We start from the raw sequence: 23835 nt of genomic DNA on the forward strand, positions 1-23835 counted from the left end.
AAGAATATAAAAGTAAAGCACAAAGCAATAAGAAGTAATAAATTGAGTCACACTCGATGGAGTCAGAAAACTCGCACTTTCTATGAGTAACGGTAGTGGGTTGTTTCAGAATTTCTATGGAGTGCTTCCTTTGCTGAGGACTGGTCGGGCTATTTACGATACTCGTATATTACAATGACAACACCAACAACACATTCCTCGCTGGGAAAGCTTGCCTGCTAGCGTAGATTGAGCTATTCGCTTCGCCAAATTTTTATTTCTTTTAAATTAACTGTGACGATTTTATAATATCTCGGATATGAAAATTTTAGGGTTGACTCGATCTTAGCTCTTTCTCAGAAATACATTTTTTATAGAAAACAAAAAGCATCTTTGCTAAAAAGAAATGGTTATTAAAATGCTTTCCACCAAATCATATGGGCCCCTGTTAGAGATATAGGAAAGCATTACACATTAGAAACCCAATTATAACCAAAATTTCCCGCTAATAATATTATTAAATGTGAAATAAATTTTGGCCAAATGGCCATGGATTATATCGAATAGTTTGGCTCTTATTGAGCATATATACATATACTAAGGTAAGACCAAATACAGCTCTTAGGTACACCATAACAATCTATGCGACAATCAATCAAATCGAATAAATGCGATTACAAATCCGAAATGAGTTTAAAGCGCTCAATAAATAAACGGTAATCTTGATAAGAAGTTATTCACTTTTATTTAATACCTGTTTGTATGTATACATATGTATGCATATGTTTAAGAATTCTCCGAAGACGCGATAGCATTTATAATTCGCACAAATCAATCATGCACGTCAATCAGTGGAACTAAAAATACTCGAAATGTTTTTGACAGGTATTTCAAACTCTGTACTTGTTTTGCTTATCAGTGTATTTGTAAGATGAGTACATTTGGCCATTTGGCAGCGTGAGACTCACTGCATGTATGCCACCATTTCATTTATAGATTTCCTCCACCACAAACTACTGTAAGCCAAAGATCACGTAATAGTAACGAGGGAGCCATAAATTCCGATGAAAATCAAATCGAAAGAGGAAATGGCTATTTCAACTTTGACTTTTTAGAGACACTAAACTATAACTGTAAGTAGATTGTCGCTGGCATTGCTTCCACATATGTATGTATAGTTCGGTAAATAGATGCATTTATGTATGACAACATGCTCAACCGGCAACTTGTAATTAACTGTCAAAATTATGACAGATGGGCAACAAAGTTGACTTTCACATAGTTCAAAAAAGTGGCAACCAGATTGTGTAGTCGAACAACGAAGTAATGTTCAATCAAAAGTTGATTTGGTAGATTTTTTGTACAGAAATAGATAGCCTTATGAACTATAAGGTGGTCCATATCCTCGAAAATTCCGAAATTGAATAATATTTAAAACGAATTATCAAATACGACAATAGCGTCCTCGTAGATATTTTTTGAAAGTTTGCAAGTCGCCGTATAGGCTCAACGTAAGATAAATAAACAACTCATGATTCAAGCCCTTAAGTTGAAGTGTACAAATAATACGATAGATCCTAAAATCGCCGGTCTTGAAAAACTATTGCATGAAAAGTACATACAGGACTGAAATCATAAACCACAATTAGTGGGAATATTGATTCCTTAGAAGATACCAATATATCAAAAATTTAAGTTTGTTCAATTGTTAAAAATCACAATTTGCACCACCCTGTAGACACATGTATGTATGTGCACGTGAATACGCGCTCATCCATGCCAATGGCTTGTATTAGACGGCAATAAATACAGTACTCTCTCTCTTACTTACCGCAACGGAGTTCTTCATATCGGCTATAGCTGACGCAAATTCCGAAAAATGCAATTCCGGTAAGTAAATTATTGGAGCTAATAAATCACCAGATCTACGACCAGCTTCCAACGCTTTCGTTTCCCATTCTTCGGTGTTGGTGAGTATGGCACCGTGCAGTTTGCCCGTTGCTATGCCCTGCAAGGAGAAATCATATTTTTATTTAATATAATAATTTAACTCGACAAATTTGCTATAAAATTTGCTTAATGAAAGTGGCGAACACTTGACTTATGCAATCAAGGTGATTACTTTACCATTGTAGTTTGATATTATATATTTCTAAGCAAATTATGGATGTGTGCGACAAGTTCTAACTATTCATAATTTAAGTAAAAAACTAAAAACAAGTGGAAGTGGATGAAATAACACAGAAATACATATTTGTATTTACAAAAACTGTCACTGAAAGAATAACTAATAGAACTAATAAAAAAGTTACTGCTGTTGGGCGTTTAGTTTGCACGCAGACCATATACATATGTACATTGTACATATATAGTACTAGAGCGCAGCAAAAGGAAAATCATATGAAATCGAGTGCATGATTTTTAATAGAGAAACACAAACCGTCTGTCATTCAAGTGAGATTGGTTCACTTACACCAATCAAACCATCCCAATGGTAAAAGTCACCAATAGTCAGGCCACATCGTCTTACGATATTAAATCGCTACCGGTCCATACGAAATACATCAAAAGGCTCAAATGCCTGTTCGTTTACTATCTGGTCTACCTAATTTGGGTACCATAACACAGAAACATAGCAGGAAACGCTGTATATATAGACTGATATACTACCATGAGCAAAAATTTTTCCGACTACCAGGATGTGATGAAACGAATTGGCATTGAGTCTTGGATCTATTTTCGGCAAATAGTTACTTATATAGACACGCTAATAATAACAACAAAAGAAGTCCTTACCTCACTCTTCAAAAACTTTTTTAAACTAATCTTAAAAATAGCTGACGAATAACTTTATTCGCTCCATATGGAGTTATTGGTTAAAAGCTAAGAAGACTCATTGGCTATTAAATATTAATCGATTCCGTTGTTCTACTCTACGACTAGTTCGATTACTAGTTTAAATTCCATGCACCAAACGGCCATGTGCACTCATATGGTTCGCTGTGAGCTGCAACTGTTGCGTCGCAAATTATTTGCTATGCACTAAAGGGTTTGTGTAAAAGTGAAGTGGTTTTTCCCTATGGCAACTAACATCAATGTCCTACTACATTTGTTGCATGCAACTTTAACAGTCAAATTGAATTAAGACAAATTGAAAGTGCATAAGAAAAAATCGTGGGCAAATCAAATAAATGTCGTTGAAAACAAAAGCAACAAATGACGAAAGGAAAACATGGTAGAAAGGAAGCGAGAATTATACAACCGGTTGGTTGCCACTTATTAAAAGGAAAGCAAATGCATTTAGTTGCGAGAAGAGGAAGAAACAATTAGTGAAATTGTAAGTGCTTTAACTTTTAAATGAAAATGAATTAATACAGTTGTGTTTGTGAAAATAAAAAAGCAACAGCTTCTGCATTATTGATTATTTTGTTGGAATAGACAATTTAAATTATAACAAGTAAAAGCGTTAACAGTTTGAATGACACGACTTGAGTTTGAGTCTAAGTATATTTTCAAATAAAAAAGTAAAAGTGCTTACAATTCGAAGGAGTCTATTTGAAAACAAATTGAAAGAAGAGAGTATCTGGAAAGTACATCTTTAGACGAAGAAGCTGTAGACTGGAAAACAGTTAAACACGGAGATCTGAGCATTACAGAAAATATCAGCGCATGCAGCTCAATCACCAGACCTGAATCGAATCGAAACCTTTTGGAGATATTAAAAGAATTATTGCAACAGCAAATTCATCAAGGAGAACACAACTATCACCAGTGATCAAGGAGGCGTGGGCTGAAATCTCTATGAACAATTGAAAGGATCTAGTAGATTCTATGCAAAGTCGTAAAAATTTTTAACAAAATGTTAGCCTATCGAAAAAATTATAATATTTATGAAGTTGTATATGGTCAAGCGGACAATACCGCTTCGTCTCAGGCCTTGAAGCAACACATCACGCGTGTCATTCGCCAGTTACCAGTCGAAATGCTCGAACGAGTTATCACCGGTTCATCTGAGACGTAGCCGCGACCTGCATTTGAAAGAGATAATCTTCAAAACATAAATGATAAAGAATGTTCTTTCGAATGATAGTAAACATGTCCCATTAAATTTTAAGTTTCTATATTTTCTCTATAAAAAAGTTGGAACCCCGAAAATGATACACCAGAGTCTTTAATTAATATTATAATAAAATTCAATTACAACTTAAATATTTTTTTTTTATTTTTAATCCCGAAAATCGTAGTAAAAAAAATTTTCAAATTTCCTTTTAGGGGTATGCGAATCCAATTCGATTCGAGTCGAATCCTTAGATTCGATTCGATATTCGAGTCAAATATCGAATATTTCGAATAGTTCGAACTATTCGAATAATGCGAATAATTCGAAATATTCGAAGAAGTAAAATCTTAATTAGATAATTCTATTGCAGTAATAGAACAAAATTAAAGAAAATAAAACTATTAATAAAAAATAACCAATAATTGATTTTTTGAATATTTGAAACGAGAATGACAGATGTACGTCAGATGCATGAACGAGATTCAGATACTACTGGCGCTAATTAAAAAATCATGCAAATAGTCAAATATTAAAATTATTCGAATTATTCGAACTATTCGAATAATGCGAATATACGGGTCGAATCTCGGATCGAATAATTCGGCTCGATTCGCGTCGAATAATTTGAAATTTCGAATATTCGCATGCCCCTAATTTCTATTCCCAAATAACGGTTCGAAAAATTAAAAATTCAAAAAATCCCAGTAATTCTGAGAATATCAAATTAAGGAAAATGGTATTATTTCCATTTAATCACTTTTTTAATTATTCAGGAGTGTTGTGGAATCTCATAGTTATGGGAATCAGAATTGAAACCGATCAAAAAAAAGTACTAGATGTCATGAATTCAGATATTATTGTTTTGATATTCGAAACAGAATTTGTATCGGTTTTGGGTGTCACGGAAACCAATGTAATCTGTTTTTCTATCAGAAACAAAGCAAGAAGATAGTCACTCACAGATTTGAAATGTAGATTAAGAAATCAAGTTATTTTATTATTTCGAATTTCTATAAAGGGGTATAAGTATAAAACACGAAGTGCCTTAATTATTGTGTTTTTGGAAAATCCGGATATTTAAAAAGATTTTAGATTTACAAAACGTAATAAACGTAATTTAACACCCAAATGCGTCTTTATTCATTCGATAAATATTATCTCTTAAAATCTTCGTTTAATTCGGAACTCATTAAAAAATTTAATAGGATTGTATCCAAATGTATTCATTTGCAAGATTTGTCACATTAGTATACATGTGGTTCGAATATTGGTTTTGCGTATGTTCGAAAAGACGAAAATCCAATCAGATTCTGTGACACCATTGAAAATCAGAATTTGTTTGCAATTCTGACAGCTAAGCAATTTTGTTTTGAATTCCACAACACACCTGATTGTATTTCAGTTAGAAATATAAAAATCTTAAAAATAACTTATTACTCCAATTTTTAAATTAAAAAATAACTTTATTATGATTAAAAATTAAATTTCCAATTTTCATTTCCGATTTTCGGATTGAAGAAATAAATTTACAAATTCTATTTTAATAAAAAAATTCGCTTCGCACTGATGCCAACTCGTATTCGATTAGGGCTTAAAACTAATACAAAATATACAATAGAACAAATGAAACAACAACGGGGAATTGCAACTTATAGCACCATCATGTTTCAAATAAATTGCACAGAAAATTCATAAACATTGAGTTCATGTACACTTCATCCTACCAAAAGCGGAGCCCGACAGGGCGATGTATCAAATTCAATTCGCATGCAACAACAGTTTTAGAGGTTTTGCTAACAACACACACTTTCACTCCTACGGTTACTATGGGTTTTCGCTAACAGTGGTTGCTGTCTAAGCCGTTGTTTGCGCTGCCCCCTTTTCACCAGCCGATATCGCTCGCAATTTATGCGTACCAATTAGCCTTATGACTTCATAAAGCGCTGCATTAATTTTGCATAAGTAGCTCAAAATATAGTAGCCGGCCAACCAATCCGTTGGTCAGGCAACTAAAAAGAAATGGGGTAGCTTTAAGTGGAATATAGGGCAAGGTTTTAACGCTACTGATCAAGAGCAACGAAAACAGCGGAAAGGTTAAGTGTGACTAAGGTTGATTTATGAAAGCCAATAATGGATTCATCAACTAAGTACTGGCGAATTTGTTAATAATATCTTAAAATATAATTATTGTAGATAGGAGGAAAAAAAAAAACAAAATATATAGCAATCTCTTCTTTTTTAATAACTAGCTTGACGTAGATGTTGGTAGTTGATCTAACTGGTCAGAGGATGAAAAAACACTATGGCCCCTATTATGAGTTGCATTCGATCTTCGACAACGATCGAAAATGCTGGTCGAACGAATTTGCATTTGGTATTACGGCGCTCATTCGATGAAGATTGGCGTTATTGTGAATTGCAATCATTTTGAATGTTCACGATAGTATACATCTGTCAGATGGTGTAAAAACTAAAAGCGTTTTGTTTACGAAGTGTGAAAGTAAAACTAACAAATATTTTATAAATAAAGAAAATATAAATAAAAGTTAAAATAAAATATGACTACGACTGAGTTGTGGTTTGACGATTCTTCAGAGGAGGATGAAAGCTTACTGGAATTGGCTAGAAATAGAAAGAAGCTAAGGGACGCTTCCAACCCTTTGGAATTGGATTCCGCTACGTAAGTACAATGCTATTTGTTAGAGGTTTCTACATGTTCAACATTTAGGAAATTTTATTTGTAGATTTATAAAAAACTTCCGTTTGTCGAAAGAGGCGTTTGTTGATTTGCTGTCCGCTACAAAGGAGATGCTGCAGCGATGCACACGAGCGAAATCTATTCCCAATATACTAAAATTGGCAACAGTTTTACGATTTTGTGCTCAGGGATCGTATCAACTTAGTATAGGGAATGAAAACATGCTTGGACTTGCACAGCCCACGGTGTCTGTGGTACTATCTGAGGTACTCGATGCCCTGGAGAATTTCATTTGCCAAAGATGGATAAAATTCAATTATACCGAGGCTGAAATGCAACAAGCAAAATCACATTTTTATAGTAATACCAGATTTCCTGGGGTAATCGGTTGTGCTCACGACTTTCGACCTGCATAAAATTAACAAAAATAGTATAAATTAATTATTTGTTACCATAAAGCAATAAATAAACGCAAAAAACCTACATTTTCACAAATTTCCATTCACTACGCTACGCTGTCGATAGGTAAATTCTGTTCGACAGCCATTTCGATGCTCAACGAAAATTTCGACAGGGTTTGCTTAGCTCATAATACGAATTTGACATTCCATTTTCAATTTTCGATAGCCAGCGAATAGCGAAGATCGAATGCAACTCATAATAGGGGCCTATGAGATTCGTTACCTGCTAACTCAGGCTTCATCAAATGATCAAAACGTTAAGATGAATTAATTTTCGGATATCTGTCACATCGCCTGCTTTCTGCAAAATGATAACTAGAGTTATCTTGATGAAACTAGAAGAAGTGATCAATGACCCTCTGACTAGGTCGGCAGTGCCGACGGGCAAATGTTTGTTGCAAATTCATAAGTTATTTTCGTCTAAATGAGGAATCATTTTGTTGTTACTAAGTGGGTTAAAGGAACATTACCACAAACACTCATAACTAAGCACTTAATTAAGATATACAAGGTGTGTTCCAAAGTAAACAGACCTTAAAAAAAACAGAACAAATGGTTTTTTCGGTGAAATCAATTTATTTTATTCAAAATAGTCTCCTTCTGCTTCAATACAGCTTTTTTTGTACGGTCCAAAAGCATGTCGAACGAGTGTCTTAGCTCGTTGGTCGGTATGGTCGCCAGTATGCCGGTGCAAGCCTTTTAAATGGCCTCTACGTCTGCATAACGCTTTCGTTTTATAGGCAAATGCATTTTTCCAAAAGGGAAGGAGTCGCACGGTCCCATTTACTTTGGAACACACCTTGTAAAACTGTAATTTGGTACAGAGGATCGGAGTACCAAGAGGCACCTGTGGGGAAAAACTTTTTAAAAAGTGGACGTGGAACAGCCCTCTAGTAAGTTTAATGAACATACCTCCTAAACCACTTAAGCTACAACAACCTAATTTGCTGAGTAGAAATATTTTAAGAACTCCTACCGACAGTGTAAAAATTGATGAAATCGGAGGATAACTCCGCTCACTCCCCATATAACGGTACTGTTAAAAACTACTAAAAAACGCGATAAATCAATAAGATAATAATAATAATAACGTCAGGGCCATTAAATTTTATCTCCGAGATGGTATGAGAGGGCTTTTTGATCGATGGCCGTGACCCCACCCACTTTTTAATGAAATTCCATATCTCAGGACCCGACCAACGAATTTCGACTAAATTTAGTACGAATATTCTTATGTTACAGTGTGAAAATAGGCAAAATCGGACTACAACCACACCAACCACCATTTGATTATCTTACGTTCCAGTACACAAATCAGAAAGTAATTAATATAACGGAATAAAATTGTTTTAATAATTCTCTTAAAGTATGGCACCTTTTGACCATAAATTGTCCAAATCCAACCAAAACTGTTCAAGACTCTAGGTACGGAATATGTGGACCCCAGTCTCTATAGTAGACTTTTGACCGAAAATATCAGTCAATGTGTGAGATATATAATTGAAGATTAGGGATAACCTTTCTCTGATAATAGTATGTTAAAAATTGGTCAAATCAGATCAAATCAAATACCTAATATAAAGATTTTCAAAATTCCAGGTGACTTATTGCTGGATATATTAGCCAATATTTAAGTTATCTTAATGAAAATGGGAGAGCGTGTTTTAATCGTGACAGTTTAACTTTTTGCTCAAAACGGATAAATGTGAGCGAAAACTTGACCCAGCCCCTTATAACTATTTCCCGAATTTTCGAACCAATCTTATGCCGAATGTGTCGGCCAATGTATGAGTTAAATAAGGTATATGTATAATAAAATTTCTTAGATTCCAATCCTTTGGTTGACGTTTTACATATTAAAGTATTTCCCTGGCTTTAATTATTGCCAGCTGCAAGAGTATAAAGTGTTCAGTTACACACGAACTTAGGCCTTCCATACTTGTTTTTCATTTTATTTATTATTAGTTATTTATATAATTATTAAGCAATGCACGGGGGCATTCATAATGGTCAAATAAATGATTTGCATATTGCGTTTACGAAAGCAGTCATCTTTAAATACCATTGTTTTATCGGTCAAGCATGGAGGTGAAGGTGTCATGGTATGGGGCTGCATGTACACATCAGGTGTTGGCCACCCTGTTTTATCGATGAAATTATGAGAAAGAAATATACTATTTGAAAATTCTTAAAAAAAAAATTAGTTACAAAGTGCAAAAAAAGGAGTTTGTCTGGAAAATTATACTTCCAGCAGGACAACGATCTTGTTAAGATGTGGTTAATACCCCATCTGTTATTAACACCTCTACAGGGTCCAGATATCAATCTCATCGAACATTTATTTTCATTTATAAAAACGCTAAAGGAAACACCATATTACTTCCAAAAATCAGCATAAAAGCTAGCTCCAAGTTGAATGACAAAATGTTAGTTCAGATTACACAAAAAAATGTATTCACTCCATGCCTAAGGGTGCCTGCAGAGTGAACGCTTGAAGCCGAGCCGAGCGCATTTTCCCATTTACGCAACACGCGAATTTCCGCTCGGCTCGGCTTTAAGCGCCCACTCTGCGCGCACCCTAACCGAGTAAAACTCGAAATTTTGAACATATTTTTGGTCAATTATTATTCAGCTTTTTTAAACAAGTTCTACAATTTTGCAGAAGTACCAAAATTTTTGTTGCGTGAATTTTCGAATTTTCAACCTCCCTTGCAAGATTATAAAAATTGGGTGGAGTCATTTTTTAGAGCATACTTTAGTTTAATGGCAACAATTGAATACAAAGTTCTACCACACTTGCAAATGTTTCTCCTATTCTCCTTTCTATTAGTTGCAATAGAAAGGACAATTGTCGATGCCGAAGAATAAGTTGTCGTCGACATCATCTAACGGAAGGCCCAAGAAACGTGCTGTTTCGACGTGGGCGGACCAAAGGGAGAAGGGTGTTAGATGACTGGGATTAGTGGGGCATGCGGGCACTTATTGCACGCAAGACATATATTGGATATGTCGGGGTCTATTCTGGATAAGTAGGATTTCGGCCTGTTTGTTGCGTCCCACGGTCAATGTACTGTGATTTTACGAAAACATCCGCGAAAACATGCGAAACTGCCTGGAGATGAGTTCATTTTGCTCCTTAACTGGGAGCATAAGCGACTCACTATGTAGGTGTTCAATACGAGACATCCTGTCGTAGTCCAGAGTACAATGTCCTAACAAGTCGAAAGCTTCTTCATCTGTGTTACTCTACATCCAGGCGATCATATTGGTGCGGCGTAGTTGAGGACCGACCGGCCGATTGGCTTAGAAGTTGTCGACAACGTTTCTTTGTTCTTTCCCCATGTGCTGCCGGCTAGCGACTCGAGGATTTTGTTGCGGCTCTGTACTTTAGCGATAATCGCGTTCATATAAGAAGTGAAGGAGCATAGACTATCAAAAATTACATCTAAAATCTTAGGATTATTGAGTCGGAATCTTGACGCCACCGACTGCAATATTAAAGTCAAGTCTGTACTCCTTTGTCCAGTTTGTAAATATGATCACTGTGGATTTGATGGGGAAGAGTGTTAAGTTCCGTGCAGAGGAGAAGCAAGAGAGGTCGGAGAGATAGCCGTTTACCTTTAAACACATGCCATTGATACCATTGCCCGACGTCAATATCGTGCAATCATCAACGTACGAGGTTATGGAGACTCCCTATGGTGGCTGTGGGAGTTTCGAGATATATAAGTTAAACAGTAGCGTGGAAACGATACCACCCTGCGGAACTCATTGTTTAACTCTTCTCAGTTTCAAATTTTCTTCTCTAAACATTACGGATGATTGACGACTGCTCAGGTAGTTCATGGTCCACCTCTTCAGTCCTGGAGGGAGCGTAGTTTGTGTTATGTCCTGCAGTAGCGTTGTGTGACTGACTGTGCTAAAGGCTTTTGACAAGTCAAACGCTACAAGGATCGTTCTCTCACAGGGTGGTTTCTGGTTAAGGCCACGAACCATATGTGCGTTTATGACGCAATATGCTGTGGTAGTACTGGGCACTTTTCGTAAGTCATGCTGGAGTTTTGCTAGGCTCAGGTGGTGAGTGAAGTTCGGAAATGCCAAGGCTTCAAGTGTCTTCCCTACTGGGGAGAGGAGAGTTATCGGACGATAAAACACCTCTTTGCTAGCGGGTTTCCCAGGTTTCAGTAGAGGGACCACTCTTCCGACTTTACACACACTGGGTATTTGAAAAGTGGCCAGCGCCAAGTTGAAGACTTTAGTAAGGTAGCTTACTCCCGTCGAGCCTAGATGATAAGCACGCTGATTAAATCAGGGCCAATGGATTTAGATGACTTCGCCTTATTGATGACATTCTGAACCTACCCATCGGTGAAAGTAATGCGCGGTCTTTTGGCATTTTGATTGTCGTAAGAGTCATCTAACGAAGGAAGGAACGGGGCTCAAAAAACGGTATGTACGAGTTTAACCTGCTACAATCAAGGGCTGTTACTTCGGCGATTTAAACCTGTTTGATCGGTCAATTTATATGGCAATCTTTATACACTCAGCGAAAAAAAAACCCACGCACTCTACAGAGTGCTTTTATTTAGCGCAAAACTTGGATTCATATTATTCTAAGATAAACATTTTTCTTTGAGGGTCAACCACTTTTATTTAGATTATGTTTCAAGCATTTTTATATAAAAAACTGATAGTTTAACACTTGTTATAGATAAAAATGTAAAAACACACACATAACAAACCACAGAAGTAAATTTTGTTATGAACAATAATGTAATTTTTAAACAAGTTATTTACATATTTTATGTTTTATATAATTTTTATTTCGCATTAGAATACATAACGAATCAAAATAACATATTTTGTATAAAAAAATTCTTAGTATTTTGTAGAACACCCCCTCCTCCTAATAACCTCGGCTATTTGTTTAGGCATGGATTCAAAAAAACGTTGAAGATAATTTTAATTAATTTATTCATTCCGCACAGCTTCAACAATGTTTTCTATTTCTTTTAGACTTTTTGGACGCTTTTCTCTTATAATTTTGACCATCATTTTGCACAAATAATGCTAGCAGTTCTCAATTGGATTGAGATCTGAACTGTTTCCTGGCCACGTGAGAGACCCTATTCCATAAAAATCTTTTTGTTTTGAAACCTGTAAGTGTTTGTAATAAATTAGTGAAAAATCGATTACAATATTTTTGTGCTTTGGTTACCGCTTTGGCTCTATGACAAGGGGCTGAAATATCCTGAAAATAAACTTTTTGGGCGTGTTCGGACAGCTGTTCAATAGTTGGCAAAACTCCTTCTCTCAAAATTCCAATTTATATTTTGGCATTCACAGATCTTTTTAGAATAATTAGCGGCCCAAACCCAAATTTTGTTACAGCTCCCTACACCATTAAATAAGGCGAATGCTTTACGGTGGGCCAAACACAGTTTTCCAAAAAACGCCCCCCTTTCCTACGACGCACTGTGACATTTTCGTCGGGTTCTAACAAATTAAATTTCGACTCATCGGAGAAAATAACATTTCCCCAATCTGATGTTGTCCAAGTTTTGTGTAATTTTGTCCACTCTAGTCGGTATTTCTTCATTCGTATAATGAGAAGTGGCTTTTTGGCTGGACGTCGCGCTCGGAATCCAAGATTATTCAGCACATTTTGTAAAGAACTTGTAGTTATTTTTACCCGTGGTTTCGTAAAATGTAGCATTGATTGTTCCAGCATGTTGAAAGCGATCATTAATGCACATCCGTTTAATTTGTCGTTTTTACGAGGTTTTACTGTTTTCCGACGACCACTGCCGTTTTTTCGAGTTATTCAATTAAAATACGTATAATTTTTAATTATAATACGCACGTTCCAATCTCTTATGCCTCTTTCACGAGCTTTTTGACCTTTGGATAATTTTTTTTATATAAAGCTACGATTTCTGCCTTCTTTTTTGTTGACACCACCATGTTCAATTCAATTTCAATTTTTTCAGTTGTGAAAACAAGTTAATTTCACAACTGATCCAAAAGAAAAAAACTCAAATTCTGTAATAAACACGTGCGGACGCTAACGGTTTTAAAAATAAAAGTAAAATAATGTAGTCACATGACAAAACAGCTAAATAAGACAACTAGTGGATTTTGAGCAAACAGTGACAGTTAAAAATAGGAATATTAGAAAATTTTCGACTGCGTGGGTTTTTTTTTCGCTGAGTGTATATATAAATCTTCTGATCGTGTGTTTGCATTTGAACTGCTCCTAAACGGATGGACCGATTTTGATGAAATTTTGTGTGTATGTTCAAGGAGATTCGAGAATGGTTTAGATTTACAATTTGGTCCACTCGAAAATGTTTTTCAAATTATTTTTTCATTTTTAATCAATTGTTCATTTTGGAATGTTTGACCGATAGATGGCGCTACCATCGCAGTATCCAATATTCAAACCTTAAATTGACGTAAACGTGCATTAAAGAAAACGATGCCAAAATAAAAGGCAACATCTGTGGATCAAGTTTTTATATTGTGGACAGAGTTGTTCGTTCTTAAGTAATAAATTGGGTGATTCATACATCTATGGGTAGCTATAACATTTTTTTCATACCTGCTAACTATTGGAGGGGGTATCTTGACAGGCAATTTAAAATTGCAAAAGGTCTGGCATAAAAAAATAGCGGCATAACTGAAGTGTTGATAAAAAATTTGAGATATACAGAAATCTTTTCGAAGCATTGCACAGAGCAATGCAATATTTAAACGGGAACGATGAATACATATGTATATGTGTACAATTTCAAACTGATCCTTCCTGAAAAATAATAAAATTGCTAAATATTGGGAATGGTAGAATAGAACTGCAATCAAATACACAATGCAATGAATTAAAACTGGCTCATTTATCATTCGATGAATAATATACCACGGGCATCCCAAAAGACTGATGCCATAACCTTGCCAGCCGATTTTCTTGTCTTTCCACGCTTGAGAACCGTTTCTTAATATGCAGTCCACCAGGCTGACAATCGATTGGACTCGATTGATTTCACTGATGCACAGCCCAAATTCAATAGTATTTTTACCCCAAAAACCAATTCTTTCTTAACGCACGAAATGCTTTTTGATTCATTTTTGTTTCTTCATCAAAAATCTAACTAATAGAAATCATATAGATGGTATTAGTAGTACTATCTATGTATCAGCCACAGTAAAACGTAAGCGGGTCCTCTAGTTATATATATGTATATCTATATATATATATATTCTAAAATGTACCAATATTGACTGTTTCAATAAATAAGCAAACTCAGAAACGAGTTCGGGTATATGCAGATGGACAGACAGACGGACGTGATCATATAATAATTTCAAAATGTAAAATAGTGTTTCGTTGAATAACTGTTTGTTTGGGTTAAGGAACAATTTGACAAAGTACATTCTTCTTCTTTACTGGCGTAGACACCGCTTACGCAATTATAGTCGAGTTAACGACAGCGCGCCAGTCGTTTCTTCTTTTCGCTACGTGGCGCTAATTGGATATTCCAAGCGAAGCCAGGTCCTGCTCCACTTGGACGCATGATCTAGCCATGTTGTCCGGATGGACGAAAACACTCCAGCTCTGAAAGTATTCGACGCAGTACTCGCCGGGGGAAGCAGAGGAAGAGGACAAAGTACATTACAATGTTTAGAACTAAAAATCGGTTGAAGGTGTTGATATATGGTACATATGTAGGTGAATATTCGGTGCTTAGAGACTGATTATTTAATAATTGTATTAAAGGGGGCCTGATTTAGAAGCTTCAAAAAATAGATTTTTTCTTGCTTAAGTCTCTTTAAAAATAATCTAAGAATATGTCCACAAAGTTTTAGATGAGAATTTGAAATATTTTCGAAGCTAGAAGGAAAATAGTGACAGAGCGTCTAGCAGATTTATTAGCTGTTGGGCAGAAAGCGAAAACTTTGACGCGCGATTTCTCGGTTTTTAATTTTTACGATTTTTCTTAATTGGCGAGCAGGATAGAAAAAAAACTAAACGTCGTATGAAATTGGGGCATTAAATTATCTTCGAGTTAAACTAAAAATAATATGAAATGTCAAGTTTGAACATATTTTTAAACAACATAAAGTAACATTTTTTTTGGTCAAAAACCACTTTTTACAATTTTTATAAAATTTCTAAGATTTTACACTTTTTTTGGAATTTTTTTAATTGAACTAGAATCTTTTTGAATTTTTTGTTTCCGATAGAAATTGCGACCTGCATCCTGCCCGCCGTCCGACAAATGCACATGCGAAATGCATCGGGCAATTGCTTCCCAAAGGCGGAATATCAAAGATTTCAAATCCAAAAAAAAATGTGAATGATGCTTAAATATATAACCATAAACCCTAGAAATTTCGCTTTAATCAGGTATTTATTTCCTTCCCAAAAAAAATCCTCAAAAAAATCGAATTTTTGAAGCTTCTAATTCAGGCTCCCCCCTTAATTGGATTTTTGTATAAATCATGATTTTCATTGGGATGTACTCACCTGAGCACCGGTTAAAGTAGCCATATCCAGAATGATGTTTGCTTTCAGATCCTTGTGAGCGTAACTAACACCATCAGCCAATACGAGACGCCCTTCAGCATCAGTGTTGTTAATTTCAACAGTACGACCAGAATACAAAGTGTGCACATCATCTGGACTGTGTGTCAGCATAACGAATCATTATTGAAAACAATTAGTATTTGTAATACTTATTTAATTAAATAATTTACCGAGTTGCGTTCGGACCCACCGCATTCTCCGCCAAACATAAAACGGCATGTAAGTTTTCTTTGAAGCCGCATTTTATGGCCGCATAAAAGGCACCCAAAATAGCCGCAGCACCGCCACAATCACGCTTCATACCCGGCATAGCTGTCTTGCCTTTAATGCTTAAGCCGCCTGTATCATAAACAATACCCTTGCCGACCAAAGCAACAGTGTCCTGGGCGCCTTTTGGTTCATAGGAGAGTACAACCAAAGCCGGTGGCACAGCGGCTGCTTTGCCAACACCATATATTCCACCAAATCCGCGTTCACGCAACTCTTCACCACGTATTACAGTGGGCTTTATGCATAATTCTTTCGCTATGATTTCAGCTTCTTTCACAAAATGACTTACGTTCATTTCATTGCAGGGCATATCTACGATACGTGCCGCTAAACGTATACCACGCGCCGCCTCTTCAATACATAAAATATCCGTGGAGTTTAGGGGCTCTTCGCAAACTTGTCCATCCTTTTCAATGATAATAAATTCAACATTTATTATGGGCTTGGCACTGTCGTAGTTGTCATCGTTATCCATAACCTCATCTTGAGAATAATTTTCAGATTTACTTTGGCCACCACTAGTTTTTCGAGAATACAGTGGAAAAGCCCGCGCTACAGCACAAGCACTAGCAAAAAGATCGCCACGATCACACACAATAACAACATTCTCTTCATTGGCGTGCATAATGTGCGTCCGAACTAGACGAGTAATGGCGTGCGAACGCGAAGGTGTATTATGACGGGAGCATTTGAGCGGCACAGCCGCTACGGTGGCACAATCCAAATACAGTGAACACTTATCCGTAGGTGAAGGATGTAAACAAGCAATGGCATGCTTGAATGTGGTCTCATCGACACGTGAATCTAATTTACACGATACATTTGAAAATTTTAACAAATTTAAGTGACGCAACTGTCCAATTATGAGAACGGGCTTGTAGTATGGATCGGAAGATGTTAACGAACTATTGAATTTGATATCAGCAGCCATCTAAAATATAATCAAAAGCAGACATTTTAATTAACAGTCATACACATAATAAATAAACAAAATACCTAGATACTAAAATAAGTTTGGGGTTTTTTAGAATTGAGATAAAATTATACATAGATAATATGTGTAGAAGCCCTGCAATCAAAGACTAGTTTTCTATTGATTTAGTTTAGTGTAGTATGTACAGTTGTATAGAAAAAAATAGGAGTGAGCACATGAACAAAATGTTTGGTTTATTTCGAGAACTGGACCAACTGCATTATAAGCATCCCCCTCCGCCATGTTTGACGTTTTTTGTTGTACAACTTGTTATTGGGAAACTGAGCAAAGTTTTCCTTCAAATAATTAAATGTTTGATCATCTGACTACAATCTCTTAGCCACCAGTAGGCTTGCTGTTTTTTAAATTGTATGCGGACTTCCACATGTCTCTTTTTTAGTACTGATTTTCGTGTAGAGACTTATGTTGAATGACAAATCTAGTTTACAGCTAATGCCTGGCTGACGCAAAATATATAATTTTGCTTTAGTATCCTATATTGGCATATCTACAATTAGTGTTTGGCGCTTTTGTCCAGGTATTTCATTTTTATTAATATAATTTAAATCATTTGCTATCGTTTAAGATAAATATCAATCGATTTAAACAAGTTTCCTATTCTTATTTCACTCTACCTCCTTAGAAGGCTTTCCTCTACCAACTGCAGAATAATCCACGATTAAATTAACAATAACTAATTCAAATTGCAAGAATAAAAATTTAAGTACAAGTTAAATTTTTTGTTTTAGAAAAAAAATTGAAAAAATTCAGAAAAAGAAATTATACGCGTAAATTTTAGAATAGCATCCCTCGATTTCGGGGTTAAAATGGGTATGTATGGGTAGAGGAGGTCCTCCAGATTAAGAAAGTATAATACATATATATAGTTGCCGCTGATTTATGGTTTTTGAGTTAATTGCATTTAAAGTTCAAAAATTCAACTATTAAAATGCGTGTTTCTCCCATTTATAATGAATTTTATAGTTATATTTTTAACTTTTATATCCACTAAGGCTTCACTAATTCGTTTCTAACCATTTATTTTATATTAAATATTGCAAAAATGACTTTGACTAAGCGGCAACTACATTTATATATATTCTTGATCTGGAGGACCTCCTCTATCCGTACATAATCATTTTAACCCCGAAATCGGGGGACGCTATTGTAAATCGCAGCCCAATATACACTTATGTATTATTTTGAACAATGTTATTTTTTGCTTTTAAAAAATAATTTAGTTTTAATATTCGGAATGAAAGATTTCCGACATATTTAAGCTTAATAAAGTAAAGCAAAGATATAACTAAAACAATACTGTTTTAATTGCAAATATTTCAAAGTTATTAAGTAAAAACTACTTTCACCTATTTTTTTTTTCTAACTCGAACCATACACAAATGTTTATCGAAAATATTTAAGTAAAATATTTTTCGAAATATATTGTTCGCTGATTTCAATATTTGCTTTGGTTGTTTTTATTTTTTCAAACACATCGGTATGTACATACTTGTATCATCAATTTGTGTAAGTACGTAAATGAGATAAATAAATTTTTCAATTCGAATAACAATTGATCACGTCTTTTCCACACTGCCCTTTGTTTTCACATTATATATGTAAGTATTTACTATAAGCACGTATAAGCAAGCAAAGTTGCATATCTTGAATACTTCGATTTGTTGTAAGCTTACATGGGGATCAACACGCCTTGCACCACTGTCAGCTTCGTTTTTTTGCATATTTTATATTACGTATGTTTTGCTTATTAGAAAATACAATTAAATTTGATTAAAATTAATTTCAAGTGAAATGTCCAACTTATAAGTGGAGCTGACAAACGCAACTACCACCGTTCAATTATAAAATCTTGCAGAGAGCAATGATCATGTTTTGCAAATGAAAAAGCAATAAAAGGTAATGTAGAAAAATTTATAAACAATAAATTAGCGCTTATCAGCGGAATAAACGCATGATATGAGAACGAGGGTGAGTGCTTGCACAATAAAGATAAGACGGTACAGTGAAACTGACCTAATTCAAATGGGCTATAGTAAATTTATTCTAATTACCATTAATTGGACTAAACGAATCGATTAAAGCGAGAACTCCAGTTCGATTAATAACAATAAATTTAGCCTCAAATACATACAAATTAAATTTAATACTCTATATAACTTTATATACGTTTCAATATTGATTAAAATTAAAATGTTTTCCACTATTGCATTCGTAAGCAGTATAATTCCGCAGACCGACAACTGTTAATTGTTATCAGCAAATATTGGACAGATGTTACATTTTATACTCTATAAGTACAATGTGACGTATAACCAAGAGTAATTGATTATAAGCCAATTTTCTTCGCAATGCAACTTCGTTATCGGAATTAAGTATCTGCCATTATTTAATGTTAAAAAAAAAAAATGATTTCCCGTTTACTAGCAAACTCTCATGACCTTGAGAAAATTTACAGTAACTCAAGATATGCAGATATAAATTGGAAGTGCGGTAGGTAATTTGAATAGATTAATGTATTGTTATGAAAGTTGAAGCAACTAAATCAGCATATTGTGATGTGGTGATCTATTTTTAGTTGGTCAGCAAATAAATGCATATTAGAATTTTCCACAAAACTCTTGCCGTCGAACTATTACCAACTAAAATTTCAAATATGCGGTTGGCAGCAATCATAATTTTTCAGTTTAATGCAGTACGAATATTTGATTTAGCTAGTTATATGCATATGGTTTTCGCCAAAAATGATTGTATATGCGGTTCTTTTATCTCACCTTTCTGGCTGCTGCTTTTTTATGACAAACTGAAGAATTTGCTACTTTTGTGGCAGTACGCAAAACAGATACAGTTAACCGTTCTGTGCAATTAAGTATCGCAATGCCCAAGACGTTTACGATGATGTGCATCAATTTTGAAGAAAATAATGCGAAAATGTGCAATTAAGCTACCGGCGCCGAAGCTTAAAAGTTATCAATCCAAAATAGTTTTAGAGCTCTAATTTACAATATCCCCAATGTTTGACATTTGTAGTTTGCTTTTATTGGTCAAAAAAGGTGTTACCAGATTAGCAATATGACCGGGTAGAAAAATTTAAATTCTGACAGATATAAGTGAAATTTTGATAACTCATTACCAGTTCACACACGTTCTCTTTTGTAAGTTGTTCATGAAGTTGTGTTCTTGTTCGTAACACCACGCTGTTACACTTTTCTGCATTTCTTTCTATTTTGAAATTATTTTAATAGTTGCAATAGCTCTTATTTTCAAAGGAATATACACCCAACTCTTTTTTACACGGTTTCTTTTTACACGGATTTGAAGTTACACGGTTGAAAAAAATTTATAAAATTTTTTTTTAGTCTTGTACGGTTTTAAAATCACTAGGGGTATTCTCTTGCTCTTGCAAAACCCGGTGCACGGTGCAAAAATTGCAGATTTACAACGGCACAACAACAAACACACACAGAAAAATATTTGCAAGGGCTGCAAAATATGTCAAACCCATGTTTATTTGCGTGCAATGACACGCAAAAATAAAATTGCAACCCTGTTGTAGTTGCCATTTTACATAAAGACATATTAGGGGTATTCTACATAAAATTTTAACTTATATTCTTTTAATCGAAAAGAGCTCAGTTCAATTAACATTATTTGATACAAAAAATTTAGTTATTTCTGGAAGGTTTGGGAGAAAAAGAAAAATATTATGCCTTAGTAAAACAAAAATTACTAGTATTTATTACTTCGCTATGTAAACTCTAATGGATTAAGAAATTCCCTTCATATCTTGTGTGGCTAAATAAAAAAGTTGAGCGGCGACCCCATAGCAATTATTATATTAGAAAAATTATAATAAAAGTAAAAGATATAAGTGAAATTTTGACGTTTTTCGTGGTGATTCTGAATGTCAGAATCTTTTTGCTATTATTCCTGTTAGAAAAAATTAATCTTGAGATTAGAGTTGAAGAGTATAAAAAGTGTTATATGATTTCAGGAGGTACTTTTTTTAAATATAAGTTTTGAATATTAATAATACAGTAATTTCTTTTCTATTGAAATTTTAAAAGAGTAAGAGTCGTTTTCTCAATATCTGATAAGCAGCAATTTTTTAGTTATGTTTTAGTTAAAATAACTATGACCAACGTTTTTATTAAACTAATTCACTATTTAAAGGACCTATTGTTAACTCGGCTATAAACGCGTAATAGCCCTGACAGACGACAGCGCTAATTTGCATTAACGGGCTTAATTTACATTTATTTGCGCATTTGACCCATGTTAATGCGAATTTGTAATGCACAAGAATTTCGTGCATTTAGCTGAATTTACCAAATTTGAGTAGGCAACACTGCTCAAAAATGACCGATTTTTGCTATTTTTTGTCAGATGTCGCTTGAAGTCTGCCGTGTCCTTTCCGTTTAATAGCCCTGACAGACGAGCAAAATTAATGCGCCTTAAGCAACGCTAATGCGAATTGAAATTTTATGGTGACAGACGGCAGGCTTGTGCATTTAGACAGCTGATAGTGAAATTTGTTTCTTTATTAAAAAAAAAAGTGAAATAAAAATGAATAAGATAAATTATTAAAAGAAATTTTGGTAATTTTGGAAAATCAATATAAATTTAACGAAAAAATTCGTTTATTATTATCTACGTTAAAAGATAATAGAGTGAAATTAATAGCAATAATTGATTGTAATGCGGAAAAAGTGTGCAAAAAAGTTAAGAATATTGGAAAAATGGATAGTGCCCGGTTTAACTGCGCACCTAATCAGATCCATATTTATAGGTGACAGACCGTTTAAAGCTCTCACAAACAGCAGCATATAGCGGTTGCTATTTCAATTGTTACAAAACCATTTTTTATTATAAAAACATATCAAGATGTTGTTTCATTAATAAAAATTTGAAAAACAGGTGACTGTGTTGCTTTTTTTCATTCACAATAGAATACAATTGGCCATTTTTAACAATGTTGCCAACGAAAATGCAACTACATAACTCTCTAAAATTTTAATGATTAATTCGGAGTTAGTACGGTTCACTTCACTAACTCCGGAATTCCAATGCATTAGTGCAGTTAATCCGGATTAACGCTGCCGTCTGTCTATTATCATTCTTGGTTTCAGGTTTAAAACTCTATGGTGAATTAACATTAGTATAAATGTTCTTCTTCTTTACTGGCGTGGAAACCGCTTACGCGGTTATAGCCAAGTTAACAACAGTACGCCAGTCGTTTCTGCTTTTCGCAAGGTTGTATAAATGTCTCAATACTACTGATTTTCTATCGTTTCTTATTTCGTTGTTTTATTATTTGACTTTTGTGCTCGTTCTGTTGTGTCCGATTTATTCGCTGTTGGGTGAAATTTTTGTTTTCAATTAATTTTCAGTTTTGTTTCCAATAAGAAAACCCTTATAATTGAAAATCTGAGCAGAAAAATTAATTTTTAAAAGGTAATACGAATTCTGTTTGGGATATAACTTCCATACCGATTTTTTGCATGATGAAATTAACAACTATGTATATTTTAAGGTGTGGTTTAGGGCTGGCGTAAGCTTGATTTAATAAAGATCAAGCCAACCGTGTGACTCAGTTTATACGTAAATGTGCAAGTAGACTTTTATAAGATTTACAAAATATTACTCGATATAATTTTAAAATATGAAAGAGTTGAGGAAATCCGGACATTATTTAGTGCAAAAACGGGACAGTGTCAAAGAATTAAGTGAATTTGTGTATTGAACAGTGCGCTGCTGGCATTCTGTCGACGAAGGCAGTTAAAATTTTCTTATTTATTTCGATCGGTATGCGTTCTATTGCGATTTACTTGTGTATAGGCTTGTGCGCATACCAATACAAGTTGGCGAAAAGGTTTGATTTTATACGATCGATGTGCACACATGTACATACATATGCCGTGTATAGCGTTGCGTTAAAGATGATAGATAAATTGACACGAAACTCTTTGATTCGAGAGAGCTGTCAAAACTCTCATTTTTTATAACATTTGTCAATGATGCCACTGCTGAAAAATATTAGATTCGGTATTTTATAAATAGCTTTTGGGTATTTCGCAATTTCCACAATACCACTGAAGTATGCAAATAGCGCGTTAATTTATTTTTGGCACGATTCAGATTTCGGTATAAATGGGGTATGTACAGAGCATCTCCAGAGGAGGAATATGCAAAAATAATGTTGCTAACATTTATATTTTTTAAAATATTCCCGATTAAAAATTAAAAAATTTGTATTAATAACACTTAGTATTTCACAATGGTTCACTAAATTTTTTCACATTTTTCACTTTGTATATTTCAATATACACTCTAAACATTGAAATAAGTTCATATTTCACTCTTATTTTGTTATATTTTAGGTATATTTATTAATTTAAAAATCACTTAGCACAATCATCGTTGAAAAGGTTAGTTATGAGGAAAACGAGCGTTGCCACATCTTAAACACCAAATATGTAGGTTTTCAACGATTTTTCTTTGTTTGTATTTTCACGTGATTCTTTTTTCTATATTAGCTATAATAAAAAGACTTTCCAACATTTTTCAAGCTACAATTGAGTTGTGAACACTTTTTCCTTATACATATGTATATGTATAATATGTGATTTATATTTAATAGACACTAATAAGTAAAACTCTATGATAATATTACAAAATTTATATGATATCGGGGTGACTGAAGTACTTTCGCGTAGTACTCCTTTCCGAGTTGGCGGCCTTCGGCCGTGCTGGAAAAAAAAATAACCCTGTTCGAGCCAATATTCAAGGTGA

At 34.4% G+C, this 23835-nt stretch overlaps 2 protein-coding genes across 9 annotated transcripts in view; one reads left to right on the forward strand and one right to left on the reverse strand.

Moving 5' to 3' along the window:
• The window catches only part of LOC105222929 (probable aminopeptidase NPEPL1), a 38608-nt gene extending 18518 nt beyond the window's left edge, over positions 1 to 20090 (reverse strand). Inside the window, exons 1-4 of one of the 3 annotated variants that reach the window (XM_011200499.4) lie at positions 19818 to 20090; positions 15953 to 16983; positions 15723 to 15879; positions 1811 to 1987 (exon numbers count right to left, since the gene is read on the reverse strand). In XM_011200499.4, coding sequence (XP_011198801.2) covers positions 1811 to 1987; positions 15723 to 15879; positions 15953 to 16983; positions 19818 to 19949 — 1497 coding nt within the window. In that variant the 5' untranslated portion in view covers positions 19950 to 20090. Of the gene's footprint in view, positions 1 to 1810; positions 1988 to 15722; positions 15880 to 15952; positions 16984 to 18535; positions 18560 to 18719; positions 18885 to 19817 lie in introns of those variants that run through there. The other 2 variants (XM_011200501.4, XM_049450602.1) reach the window with 2 other exon arrangements.
• A 2068-nt stretch (positions 20091 to 22158) lies between these two features.
• Positions 22159 to 23835, forward strand: part of LOC105222927 (Na(+)/H(+) exchange regulatory cofactor NHE-RF1) — a 10520-nt gene continuing 8843 nt past the window's right edge. The window contains exon 1 of one of the 6 annotated variants that reach the window (XM_011200497.4): positions 22159 to 22296. In XM_011200497.4, coding sequence (XP_011198799.2) covers positions 22208 to 22296 — 89 coding nt within the window. In that variant the 5' untranslated portion in view covers positions 22159 to 22207. Of the gene's footprint in view, positions 22498 to 22606; positions 22916 to 22983; positions 23199 to 23677; positions 23832 to 23835 lie in introns of those variants that run through there. The other 5 variants (XM_011200495.2, XM_019989169.3, XM_011200496.4 and 2 more) reach the window with 5 other exon arrangements.

Source organism: Bactrocera dorsalis, chromosome 2 (genome assembly GCF_023373825.1).
Source record: "Bactrocera dorsalis isolate Fly_Bdor chromosome 2, ASM2337382v1, whole genome shotgun sequence".
NCBI lineage: Eukaryota > Metazoa > Arthropoda > Insecta > Diptera > Tephritidae > Bactrocera > Bactrocera dorsalis.